At 48.9% G+C, this 13,819-nt stretch overlaps 1 protein-coding gene across 1 annotated transcript in view; it reads left to right on the plus strand.

Moving 5' to 3' along the window:
- ntm (neurotrimin) overlaps positions 1 to 13,819 on the plus strand; it is a 511,763-nt gene that overhangs the window by 444,823 nt on the left and 53,121 nt on the right. The window contains exon 3 of the mRNA XM_030100686.1: positions 6,407 to 6,639. Within this exon, the coding sequence (XP_029956546.1) occupies positions 6,407 to 6,639 (233 nt within the window). The remainder of the gene's footprint in view (positions 1 to 6,406; positions 6,640 to 13,819) is intronic.

The raw sequence follows: 13,819 nt of genomic DNA on the forward strand, positions 1-13,819 counted from the left end.
ATACAGCAAAACCAGGCGATTCGTTAAACTTTCTCCACCTAGTCGGATTCAGCAATGAGAAAACATTGACCTCGTCCCTGCAGAGGTCTGGGAGGTCTGGGAGGTCTGGGAGGTCCAGGAAGTGGACTGGAATGTCATTTCATCAAGTTTTTAAAGTCACACTGAGGTTTTTCTGTTTTTTCAAACAAAACACTGTTAATGTCTTCACCGAGAGATTTCAACTCGTTTTTCACTAGAAGTGCTGAAATGTGTGATCTGGCTGAGGGTCACACGTTCTGGCAGTTTTTCTTTTTTTGTGACTGCAAATGGCAAATAAAGATTAAAGTTTAGGAAGTGATAACAGCCTGCTGACAGCTCGGTGGGTTTCATTCCCGTGTTCCTCCGTTCTGCTAAAGGTTGAGCGTTTTTCTAGATATGAATAGAAACACAAAACCAAGACTAACGCTGCACATTCTCCTGCAGAACGTCTGTTTTCTGAAGCTGCTGCCTGCTTTTCACCGAAACATGATGTAAGCAGTTTGCATAGAACCAAAAATAGCCTAAACCCTGGAAGAAAAACCCCGGCTTGACCCTGATCCATGCGGCGTGTGTGTTTGTTGATGATGTCCTTGTGTATGTATCAGGCCGTATACGTACATGAAGTTGATCAGTGCAACCAGTAATTCATTCAGTGATGAATCTGGCATCACAGTCAGAAGGTCTGGATGTTCTCGGTGGAGTTTCCACGTTCTCCCTGTGGAGCGGAGCCGGTTCGGACCGGCGGGGTGTGAAGTGTGCGGTGTTCAGGAAGCAGGAGGTCGGAGACAGCCGTACTACACTCTAAAAATAAAATGAAGGACAGAGAATCATAAAAACAGTCTTTGGAATTCAGCATTTTTTATTTAATAGATGAAACAAAGAAAAAAAAAAATCCCCAAAAACCGAGACACCGAACCGGCTGAGACGTCAGAGACTTTCTCTCCTCTGAGGTGAGAAAGATCTGACCGGCGCTCAAGAGAGAATAACTTTCTCAAACCGAGATCAAACGGAGAAAACTGGTTTTGGTTGTTGGTGTTTGGCTTCGCTGGAACGATCCAGAGGGACGAGTCCCGATCCCTTCAAAATAAAACACATCCAAGCTTCATTAGCAGCTGAAGCAGCCTGAACACACACACACACGCACACACACACACACACACACACACACACACACACAGAGTGTTGAACTCCGAACTTCACAAACCACCTGACCTCTCGCCTCTCCTGACCGGACGTTAGCATGAAGCCGTTGACCTGCGGGGTCAACGTTGTCCAGCCTGACGGTGCAGCAGCGAGCCGTGCACGTGCAGCGCCGGCGTGCACAGGGAAGCGTTCACCTCCCTAAACTCCTTCCAGCCTCCATTCCACCTCCTGCCTCTGAGGATTGACGATTTATTGGGATTAAATGTTGTTTGCCGTCTGTTTGGCGGCGATAAGGAGGGAATATATGAGATGTAAAATATTTATCCTCCGTCTTTCTTCCCCTGCTCTCTGGGGATTTAGCTGCTGAGGCATATAGTTTTTTATATGGCGGGAACAACATCAGTCAAACCAGCTTTTCTTTTCAATGAAATTCTAAAAATACATATTAAAGGTCTGATTCCAATTAGCCGCCGAGCGTCGGCCTCCTGCTGTGAGACACCTGATGGAGGAGCAGGTGAGCTGCTGTCCTCTGCTGTCTCAGCTCCAGAAGACGTGTCTCCGCTGAGTCTCCAGAGAGAGAAGCTGTGTCTCGGGTGTTTCAGCTGCTGTTTCAGTCCTGCTGCTGTTTCAGGTGGAAACGGAAGATTCCGTTCACACCACAACAGTGCAGCAGCGCGAGAAACGTCTCTCACCTCATGTTTTAGACTTTTGGGCCGTTTCCACTTCATGGGTGTTGTTTTGAAAATGTCGCCAGTCCTCCGTGTCCAGGTTTTTGTCCATGTCCAGGCGTTAGTCTGAGTCCAGGTGTTAGTCCATGTCCAGTTTTGAGTCCGTGTCCAGGTTTGAGTCCGTGTTCAGGTTTTAGTCCAGATTTTAGTCCGTGTCCAGGTTTGAGTCCATGTCGAGGTTTGAGTCCGTGTCCAGGTTTTAGTCCGTGTCCAGGTTTTAGTCCAGGTTTTAGTCCAGGTTTGAGTCCGTGTCCAGGTTTTAGTCCAGGTTTTAGTCCAGGTTTGAGTCCGTGTCCAGGTTTTAGTCCAGGTTTTAGTCCAGGTTTGAGTCCGTGTCCAGGTTTTAGTCCAGGTTTGAGTCCGTGTCCAGGTTTTAGTCCAGGTTTTAGTCCAGGTTTGAGTCCGTGTCCAGGTTTGAGTCCGTGTCCAGGTTTTAGTCCAGGTTTGACTCCGTATCCAGGTTTTAGGTTTTAGTCCAGGTTTGATTCCGTGTCCAGATTTTAGTCTGAGTCCAGGTTGTAGTCCATGTCCAGGTTTGACTCTGTGTCCAGGTTTTAGTCCATGTCCAGGTTTGAGTCCAGGTTTGAGTCCATGTCCAGGTTTGAGTCCGTGTCCAGGTTTGAGTCCAGGTTTTACTCCGTGTCCAGGTTTGAGTCCAGGTTTTACTCCGTGTCCAGGTTTTAGTCCGTGTTCCTCTCAGTAGAGGTCAGATGTTTCTGAACGCCGTGCTGCTGTCCAGGTTTTTCTCCGCTCTGTTAGCTCCATGCTAGCATCACGTCATCGAGGACCAGACCGACAGATGAAGACATGAAGGAACTTTACTGTCCTGAGTTCTGACGTCCGCCTCGTCTACGCCTCTCGTCTGATTGGTCCAGAGGAGCTCGCTCGCTGCAGTGAGCCGATGAGAAACAGGCTTTGGAGGAAAAACCAGACGTTTGGGTGGAATTCAGGAAGTTTCTCCTCTGCTGTTTAATGAAAGATGACCGGGCGTCAGAAACAGTTGAGTTCTAATAAATCCACGTGGAAACGAACCGCCGTTATAGAAACAGAAAGTCAGGGTTTATTTACCAGTCAGTCTGAATCTGCTCTTCTGTCTGCCCGGTTCAGCTTTCCTCCCTGGCTCTTCACGCTCCGGTGGGCGTCTCTGTGCGTTCAGGCTGAGGTGACCTCAGGTGACCTTCAGCTCCACAGCACTTCCTGTTTCAGGGCATGTTCATACTGATTTGGGTGGAGCCGGGACTCCGTTACGGAAGTGTGAATTTGTAAATCAGCCTCCTCATAAATAACTGAATCATGTTCTCACCGTCGAACCAAAAGCGCGTCAATCCAGAAAGAAGCAAGTCGGGTGCCGGAAGGAAGCGCGATACATGTTCCAAAATAAGTGATTTCAAAATAAAATCTGTCATTTTTGCCTTCATATTCTTTTTTTTTTGTTGTTGTTTTTTCACTTCTTCTGGTAGGAAACGGATCAAACAGTGATGCAGTCATTATACCATTAGAAGAATGAACAGTTTGTTCTTCGTCTCTACAGGAAAGTCAAACGATTCCAAAATGGCACAAAACAGCTCTAAGACCCAGCGGCTCTGTGTTGCCAGATTGGGCGGGTTTCTGCCAAATCAAGCTTCTTTTTGGAACACTTCAGACGGGTTGATGAAATTATTGTGTTTATGACGTGTTCTTTAATATACAAATACAGTTTTAACGTGCATTTTCAACCGAGATGGCGGTTTGGGCTGGGCCGTACAAACCGCTGACTTCCTGAAGGAAGCCCCGACTCTCCGCCGTGCTCGACACGCGCTCAGAATAACAGTGTTGTGCGTTACGGAAGCCTCACACGGACAAAAGTGCCGCAAACGAGGACAGCTGGCTCGACCCGGGGAGCGACCGGTTCTCGCTGCATCTGGATGGAGCCGGGTCGACCTCGGACCTCCTCCTCGAGGCGGCCCCGGCTCCGCCCAAAAGTAGGTCGACCCAACGTGAAAAACGTGTTCACACTGCGGCTCACGGCTCCACCACGGGCCGCTGCGTCAGTTAGGTCCAGCCACATGCCTTTGGTGTGGAGACAGCCTGAGTCGTCCTGAATGTGTGTGACGGAGCTCAGAGCTCTGCTGTCATTTCTGAAGGTGAACTCTGAGCTCTGTGTGTGTGTGTGTGTGTGTGTGTGTGTGTGTGTGTGTGTGTGTGTGTGTGTGTGTGTGTGTGTGTGTGTGTGTGTGTGTGTGTGTGTGTGTGTGTGTGTGTGTGTGTGTGTGTTCTTGTATTTCTATCCTTGTCGGGGCCAAATGTCCCCACAAGGATAGCAAAACGTGGAACGACGTGCCTTGTGGGGACCTTTTTCCGGTCCTAAGTAGGAGAAACAGTGTTTTCTTGACCATGTTGTTGTTACTGAAAAAAGTAAAAGTGCAAAAACATTTCTTTAGGGTTAGGCTTTGTTGTGGTGTGGGTTAGGGTTAGGGTAAGGGTCAGGGTTAGGGGCTAGACATGAATGGGAGTCAATGGACGGTCCCCACAAGGATAGAAATACAAGACTGTGTGTGTGTGTGTGTGTGTGTGTGTGTGTGTGTGTGTGTGTGTGTGTGTGTGTGTGTGTGAGATTTATGTTTACTGCTCAGAGAAATTAATTTGCTGTCGCTGTTTGGAATGGACAGCTCGGTCCGGTCCGGTTCAGTCCATCACGGGGAATTGATCACCTTAAACTTCTCACACACACACTGTGATCCGTTACTTCTGAAAGCTTTGGTCCAGTGTATTGATCATTAACACACATACACACACACACACACCCCGGTTATTCTCCCTCCTCTCCAGACCTCAGCTCCACCAATGCCCGGCGGACGCCATTGACCCGCCACCGCCGCTGGAGTGGAAGTGACTGATGGTGCGACTGAAGCTGTGGCGGCGGAAATGGAGCCCAGAGTCACTCGGTGCCGCCCCCCCCCCCCCCCCCCCCCCCCCCCCACACACACACACACACACACACACACACACACACACACACACACACGCACACCCAGCAGAACCCTCAGACGTTGCAGCTCCTCTCACCTCTGAGAGTTAAATGAACTCAGAGGACGAACGTCTGGCGAGCAAAGCACAGTTTGAACTGACGGATGATTTACTTCTCTCCGCTGGCGGCCCCGCTCAGGATTTTGCCCCCTCGGCCCCCCCGGCCCCCCCGGCCCCTCGGCCCCTCCAGATGCTGATATCGGTCATGGAAGCGCAGCGCTTGTTTTGCTCAGCAGGGGCAGTGGACGGCGGGCGACCCTGCTCCGTTCCAAAGCGGCGTTTTGTGACTCGGGGAAACAACCTGCTGGAGCTGCTGCGGAGCTCAGATTCAATTCAATTCAGCTTTATTTATAAAGAGCCAATTACAACATAGTCATTTCCAGACACTTACAGAGAAAGCTCAACAGATCCACATGAGGAAACATAAGAGACTGGAAAGGAAAAAAAATCCCTTTTAAAAGGAGGAATCCTGCAGAACCAGGCTCAGAGGAGGCGGCGGTCTGCTGCTCCGGTGGGGGGGGGGGGACAGAAGGAGAAGGAAATGGGACAGACAGGTACATTTCTTGTATCGACAGAGTTCATAGACTAGAGAGAGAGTGGTTAGTGACACAAAGTTATGAAACATGATGTAAATGAAAGAAGTGAAGCAGAACTGGGAGCCGGTTCCACATGGATGGAGCCCGGCGTTCAGGAAGCTCCTGCACCCACTGGGTCTGGGCCGTCTCATCCAGTCAGTGGATCAGCTGTTTAGATTGATGTCCAGTTAGAAACTGTTTGACCCGTTGAGTCCAGGTTCTCTCATCAGATCAACGGATCGGCCGCCATTGATGTTCTGTCTGCGATCCCTCAATCACGGCTCTAGTCCAGCCAAGAGACAATGGGAGTCTCTGAGTCTTGGTTTGTAGCTTTGACGAGTCTGAATGTCACTCCGAGTGTTCAGATGAGCAGAAGAACCTGATCTCTGCTCCTCAGCTGCTTCTGCTCACAGGAAACGTGTCTGAGCTCTTTGTAAATCTGCCACTATTCCTGAGAGGCTTTCCACTGATTGCTAATCAAGGTTTTGTTTGTTTGCTGTTCTGTTTAATATCACTGCTGTGTCCATTTTTAAACCATCTAATAGATGAACCCTGAGACACTCGCCTCTGTATCAGGTATATAACAACAAAGCAAATGAAGTTTCAGACTTTAATTCAGTCTGAATCCAGAAGGACTTGGAAGCAGAGACAGACTTTAATTGAGAGCCTCGGCTGCAGTGGAGCAGGTTCAGGTAGTCCTGGTCCTGGTTCCTCGTGGGTCCAGCAGAAGCTCCTTTCAGGCGTCTGCCCCAGCAGAGAGTCGTCCTTCTGAGCCCTGGTTCAGAGCCTTCCTCACGCTCTCGTTCTGGTACCTGATCAGCTGACGCTCCGCTGATCGTCCGCTGCCGTGACGAGTCGCCGGGTAAAAACCTGCTCGACCGGATACGCACAGCTAGGCAAGTCTGACGTGGAGGTGTGTGTGTCGGTGTGTTTCAGGTGCGCTCAGGGAGACGTGGTCACACACACGGCGTGGCTCAACCGCTCCAGCATCCTGTACGCCGGGGAGGACAAGTGGTCGGTGGACCCCCGGGTGAGCCTGGTGACCCTGAACCAGGACGAGTTCACCATCAAGATCGAGAGCGTGGACATGGCGGACGAGGGCCAGTACGTGTGCGCCGTGCAGACCAGCAGCCGGCCCAGGACCACCTCCGTGCACATCCTGGTCCAAGGTAACCGCAGGTCCTCCTCACGCTACCGCCGCTGCCGCCGCCGCAGTGCCGCCGAGCAGCAGACTTCCTGATTCCACTCAGCTCAGAGCTCAGACGCTAACAGTGTATGGAGATCATTGGCTGTATATAAAGGTGGGCGGAGCTAACGTGGCGTCCCCCACAGCGCTCTCACTGGCTGTATATAAAGGTGGGCGGAGCTAACGTTGCGTCTCCCTGCTTTGTTACGGTGGAACAGTGTCGTCCGTCCAATGGAATCATGTTCGAGGCTTTTAACTGACGCGTTGTGAACCAGTGAAACGAGTCAGACTCCTGATGGGAGCCCGTCAGCGTCAGTCTGTCCTCATGACCGGTTTCTGAAACTGATCAATAGAAGAATTCAGCGTTTCACTTCAGATGTTCTTTTAATGCTTCATACCTTCCAGTGGGAGTGTCCCCCCTCTTCCCCAGCATCGTTCCCTTTCTGTTCTCCAGAATTTGACTGAAACGGTGATTTTACTCAGAAGAGTTTGTGGAGAAACAGCTGCTTTATTCAGTGTCTCCACTTTACTGCCTCATTTAACCCAACTACATAAATGTAACTCTGAATGTAAAAGAATCCTTCACTGCCTTCAGTCGGCCGTATATTAAATCTGAACAGACACAAAAATACATCGAAAGGAAAACAGAAGCAAAAATCTCAAGAAATATTAACTTCAGGCACAAGCGACTCATTTATGACAACCAAAGGATCAGAAACATTTTTCACCATTTAAAATCCTCCAGAATGCAGGAAATCACATCTACATTCTTGAAATCTTTCTCAGAGGATGACCTCTGACCCCCCCTCAGTTTTCTCATACAACTTCTTTGAATTTTGTGGGAAAGAGAATCTTTGACTTGTTTTCACTGAATTTCAAAGCTGGAATGTGAACAAAACGTGAAGCAGCGGCAGGCTGATATATGTTAGCCGTCCGTGACCCCGGAGCCCGGAAGTGAAGATCTGCAGGCAAATGAAAATGTTTTGCTTTAACCCCGAGTCTCACGCCGATCGGCGGATCTGAACAGAGTCTGTCTAATTTATCTGTTGTTGCTCTTTCAGTCTTCACTGCTGAGGTTTTGTGAAGTTTCTCCATGTGACCCACAGGAGAAACAGCCAACGGATTTTCAAATATCTGTAAAAACCATGCAGTTGATGTGATGGCGCGGCTCACTGATGTAGAACTTTCTGCTGACTGCTGGGCAGGACTCGCATGGTTTCATGTCTTTTGATTCAGTCTGCTCTGGTCTCATCAGTCAGCTGTGTCGCTCAGCGTGTTTCCCATCTGGAGCGTTCAGCGGGTTGACGTCTGACATGGCTCTTAATGTGAAGCATGTGGCTCCTGGTTCCTCCTGGTTCCTCCTGGTTCCTCCTGGTTCCTCCTGGTTCCCCCTGGTTCCTCCTGGTTCCTCCTGGTGGCTCCTGGTTCCTCCTGGTTCCCCCTGGTGGCTCCTGGTTGCTTCCTCATCTTCTCTTCTGAGAGAATCGCCCAGATATTTGAGTGAAAAGCTCCTTTAATCGCTGGACCTGCTTCCATCAGAGCTGCAGTAGCGGCTCATCCTCGTCCTCCTTCAGAGGATAAAATAAAACGCTCCCTGCAGCACCTGCTGAGGGAATAATGCCCCGATGGAAGTCAGAGGCGAGTTCTCTGTAAAAACATGCATTTCTTTCCTAATTTTAAAACATGTTCAAACATTGGGAAAAAAAAATAGAAAAACTCCTTTAAAGGAGTTGAAGGAAGCAGGAAGTCTCTCTGTTTTAATGGCGCCGTTTGCAGCCTGTCTTGCGTGCCGACCCGACCCGGTCCAGTCTGGGATGTTTTCCGCTCCTGGTTATTCCAGAGCGGCGGCACCCGAGGCCACGAGCGATGGCGCCGGTCAGGCCGGCGTGCCGCGCCTTCCTCCGGTCTCATTTCCTTATCCCTCGCTCCGCTGGAGCAGTCAGGGGCTAAATGCCTTGCTCAAGGAGTGGGGCGGAGTGTGCCGCCCGCTCCCTGCATTAGGCCAGGTTAATGGGGAAAACCAGATGTTCAGACGCTGCGGCTATAATGAAGTGTGGAGCTGTGATAGCCTCCTGCACACACACACACACACACACACACACACACACACACACACACACACACACACACACACACACACACACACACAGACAGTGTAATGGGCCCGTTTAAAGCTGCCGGTCTGATGTGCAGCAGGACAGCTGTGCCTGAATACCAAACCCAGGGAAAGTCAGCCAATCAGGTTCACCGAGCCGAAGCCTTCCTGGGGCAAGAGGTCAACGACTGGCACTCCTCTGGAGTGTCGGTTTTTATAAGACTCGTGCTGATTAAGACGAGACAACGGGACCGTGACGTTCAGTTTGAGACACATTAGAAGGGATGAAGTTTCATTTGGTTTGTTGAGCTGTAGAATTTTCCGAAACGCCGACGAGCTTCAGGAGGGCTCTGTTCTGTTCTGTCTTTGAATCCAGCAGCTGTCAGCAACACTCCTAAACTGTGGAAAACATTGTAGGTTCTGGTGTTCGATCATAAAATGACGCCTCACATCATGAACGTCCCAAACCTGATAAGAGTGAGCCTGCCAGTCAACACTGAGGGCAAAGAACCCCACTGCTGTGCCCCCCCCCCCCCCCCCCACACACACACACACACACACACACACACACACACACACACACACACACACACACACACACACACACACACACACACACACACACACACACACACTCCATGATGAGGAGGAGTCACAAAAGAACAGAAAGGGAATTTTCTGCCAAGTTACAAAGCGAAATCTTTCCGGATGTTTCTCTGACAGATTCCTGAACTTTGCCCATAAAATTCAGAAGAAATTCCTGTTTCTGAAGCTTCCAGTCGGAGGAAGGAGCCACACACGTTCTCTCAGATGAATATTTGATTTTAGAGGTTTTTCGTAGCGAGCGGGTGGAAGGCCTCGCTGGTTTTCCTTCACAGCTGATGAGCTGTTTGGAACGATTCATGAAGCATCGGGTTCTAAACCAGTGAGGGGAACCTAGAAATGGCTGCTGGTGCTAAACCAGGTGATTCTTCCCTCAGCGGGACGTTTTCCATGCTGTTGACTTAATTTGCCGTATTGGCCCGAATATAGGACGACTCTGATTGTAAGACGACCCCTGTTTTTCAAATATCGTTTTGTGAAAATTAAACTATGTTGAAGACAACAAGGTTACTCATAAAAAATTTAGAACCATCAAAGGTCAAGTTCTGTTCAGCTTCACGAACATGAATAATTCAGTCTAATGTATCTTGGCCGCTTGGCAGCTGTTTGTTGACTGTGCGGCGTTGAACCATCGGTTTAAAGTTGGCATCAAACCTTCACCTCTGCAGTTTGCGGGTCTAATCGCCGTCAGGCGAGTTGCATGGCTGAGTTTTCCCGCGCTGATGATGTCATCAACGTGGGACACCGTCACCGCGGGAAAACTCGGCCATGGAGCAAAGCAAAAGTAAACAATGAACAAGAGCTCAGTCCCCGCTACCTGTGGACGAATGTCCTCGTCCCCACGGATCAGGAGAAGCTCTCTGGTCTGCGTCGACCCGGGTCTGGCTTTCACGCTGGACCGATCGGAGCCGAGCCGATTGAAACCCGGGTCGGTTGCGGGGTTGATCGACTCGGGTCGGAATGCCGTTTAAACACTTCCCACTGCCATGAGGAAACGATTATTCGTGGGTTTAAGCGGGTTTTTTGGCCCGTGGCAATAGGGTATCAGACGCTCCATTCACTTCCTGGTCACCGATACTTTGGCTCCATCTAGCGGCGCAGATGTGTAACAGCAATCTAGTCCTCGATTCCGCGACCCCATTTTGAAGAATAGAATTTCTGGAAGAAAATATCGTCCTATATTCGGGCCAATCCGGTAGTTTTAGGAAGCGTGAACTGTCTTTCTGCGGATGATCATGTGTGAGCCGCAGAGCTGGCTTGAAACTTCTTCATGTCTGATCCTGATACCGATACCTCAGCTCTGAGTATCGGTCCATACCGATACCACTCCGGCACCCTCCTCTCCAAAACCCTTATTTATCCTGATCTTCTGAATACATACTTCTAGAAACATTCTGTTTCCCTGAAGGGAGAAACCAAATCGCTGAGAGAGCAGCTGAAGCTCCGCAGCGCCGCTGTGACCTGATTAGACGTTCAAGACGGTTTGACTGTTTGACTGAGGTCAGCGAGTCTCAGCAGCAGCAGGCGAACATCTGGAGGAGCAGGGCCGCCCCGTGCAGATGCTGAAATGAAATGAAAAGGGAATAAGAATTCTGTCAGGGGAAAAATATAACAACCTGGATTAGATAATGTTATAAAATACCAAATCTCCTCCAGAATCGTGTTGTGGAGCACAGGAAGCTTCTTCTGCTGCTCAAGCTCAAACTCTATTAAATAAACTAATGACTTGTCAAACTAGCAGAAGCTGCATTTTCCAGATGTTCAGAGATGAGGTCGCTCGCCTGTTTGGACTCCAGGGCATCGGATTACATGCTGCTGTCTCAGATTTACTGGTTTCCCTGTTAGCCGGTGGCCCACTTCCTGTTGCTGCTAAAAGCAGACGTTACAAACTGTCGCCTGTTTCAATGGAGTTTAAAAGTGCTGCAGCTTTCGAGAGTCTCTTTTTAAAACCTGCTGTTAGGAGCAGCGATGGCAGACGCCAGCTGAATGAACCCATGAACCTGATCCAGGAGATGAACCCATGAACCCGATCCACGAGATGAATCCGTGAACCTGATCCAGTAGAGATGAATCCGTGAACCCGATCCAGGATCTGGTGTCAGGCCAGCTCTAGAAATCTTCTTTCTTCCAGTCTCTTTAAGTTCCTCCCCCAGCGGCTCTCGGATAGCGTCTGCATCGTTTGTCGTGTTTTTCGTGGAGCACCGTGAAGCTTTACAGCAGAGGAGCTGCGGGATGTAAATGTGTGTAAGATGCAGCCGTTACTGTCGTCACAGCTCCATGGTGATTTATTCTGAACTCTCAGGAGGAAAGCAGCTCAGCTCTTTGTGTTTCTGTCTCATGTTCATGCAGGAGTTTTTAATTGTGCTCAAACTGGAACCAAACCACGGTTCTCTTTGTCCACAAAGTCATTTAGCGTCCATACCGCCGGCGCCGCCGCCACGCCGGGCCGTCGCTGTCAGACGCAGAATAAAGAGTCGCTGAGCTGCTCTGCGGTGTGAATCAGCCAGCAGCTCTCCTGATAGGATCAGTGATGGTAGCGCCGGTTCTCCTCCCGTTCAGAATGTTTGGTCCACCAGCGGTCGGGTCGGTCTCTGGAACCACGGACCATCACAGGAAGTCACCTGATGCCAGGCGGCAGCGGCGGCGAAATTAGATGCATTCAGTGATTATTCAGGAGACCGGGATCTGTGAGGTTCAGTGACCTTTGAACTGCAGCGTTTGAAGCTGAATCGCTTCACAGAAGATTTCGTGCAGTAAAACAATGAGACTCCGTGACGGATCCTGTAAGAACCGTTCTGATTCCCCTCATTTTCCGCCTCATTTACAAACTCGTCCTCACAGTCCTCCTGATTTTGTTAGAAGAAGTCGTGATCTGACTTCAGACGGATCGGGTTGTTTTGAAACGAGTCTTTCCCTCAGGAAACAGAATCGTTTCTGGACTTGTTTGGACCGGTTCTGCTTTCAGGCAGAATCCAGACGCCTTTCAGCACCGCAGGTCAAAAAAACACGGTCGGTCTGGAAGTGGGATGTGTTTGTTGGTCTATGAGGACATTTTGCTCCTTGTCCTTAACGGGGTCTCCTGACGTCCAGAGGAAGTCGCCGTGGCAACCGTGGCTGTTTGACGTGGGACTGTCGGGTTTGTTCGACAGAAAACGGATGATCCTGCTTTCAAAGAGATCAGGAATGTTTCCACGTGTTTCCCGCAGCGTTCAGACACTGTGGATGATTTCTGTCGATTCTTTCCTCGTTGTGAAGAGAGGAAAATTCCCTGGAGGCTGTAGAGAATGTCAGAGTAGTCAGAACCCACTGGACGGGTCCAGGGAACCCAGAGAACCTCTTCCTCTCACGCGGTTCGTGTCCACCAGTTGGTTCTTGGACTGACAGAAGCAGTCCTGACGGTCCAGAAAGCTGTGAGAGCAGCCAGCAAGCCGCCGGTCCGTAAAACTGAACAGAATCACTTCAGTAAATCTTTACAGGTTGTTAGTGACGAGCAGCCAAATGGAGAAAACTGAAGAGCTTCAAAGACACGATGTTACTGTAGAATGTTTTTAAAGCAATGGTCAACCCCAGACCTTACCCCCCCACCACACACACACACACACACACACACACACACACACACACACACACACACACACACACACACACACACACACACACACACACACACCTCCTTACAGCCCCCATCATGGTCCTCTGTGTCTTTTATTTATGTTACCTTACCAGGTCTGTTGCACAACAAGTTGTTGTTGTTGTTATTGTTATTATTAAATATAGATATAACTAAAAGTACTGGTATTATTATTTATTATCAACATTAAAAAGTCAAAAGCTGATAAGCCATATTGATAAAATACATATTCAAATTAAAAAAAATTAAATAAAAAAAAAGAGGTATGATTATCAAAAACCTATAACAAAATAAAGAATGATAGCTGGCATAAAAAAAAAACATTCAAATTATATAGTTGGTTCATATGAAAAATACAAAAAAAACATTACAAAACACTAAAAAACATACAAACACTGAATCCATTGTTTCCAAAACATGGATGTATGTCTTATACTCCTCGTAATAGGCTCAATTAAAGACAAAATGATTCCATTTTGTGACTCTTTTAGCCGACCCATAAATTTGTACATAAAATTTCCTAAGCACTGCTTGCATGGTGGGTACATTTCGACTAACAAGCATTTGACTTGCACTGGTCCACCTGGGGAGTCTGAGTCGGAGTCTGGGCAGTGTAGAGTGGAGTGCAGTATGATTTAAATCGAGATACTTTAACATCCTCTGTACACATATAAAATGTACGTGCTAACATGTTGGCCTGTGCGTATAATTTGCAACACTGACGCTGCACATCATCGTCATCACTGAAGTCATCCCTGATTGTGTGACCCAGGTATTTTACTTTGTCTAACACCGAGTACTTTATCTTTCAGGTAAAATACAGGATAATAATAA

Source organism: Salarias fasciatus, chromosome 10, assembly GCF_902148845.1.
Source record: "Salarias fasciatus chromosome 10, fSalaFa1.1, whole genome shotgun sequence".
Taxonomy (NCBI): Eukaryota; Metazoa; Chordata; class Actinopteri; order Blenniiformes; family Blenniidae; genus Salarias; species Salarias fasciatus.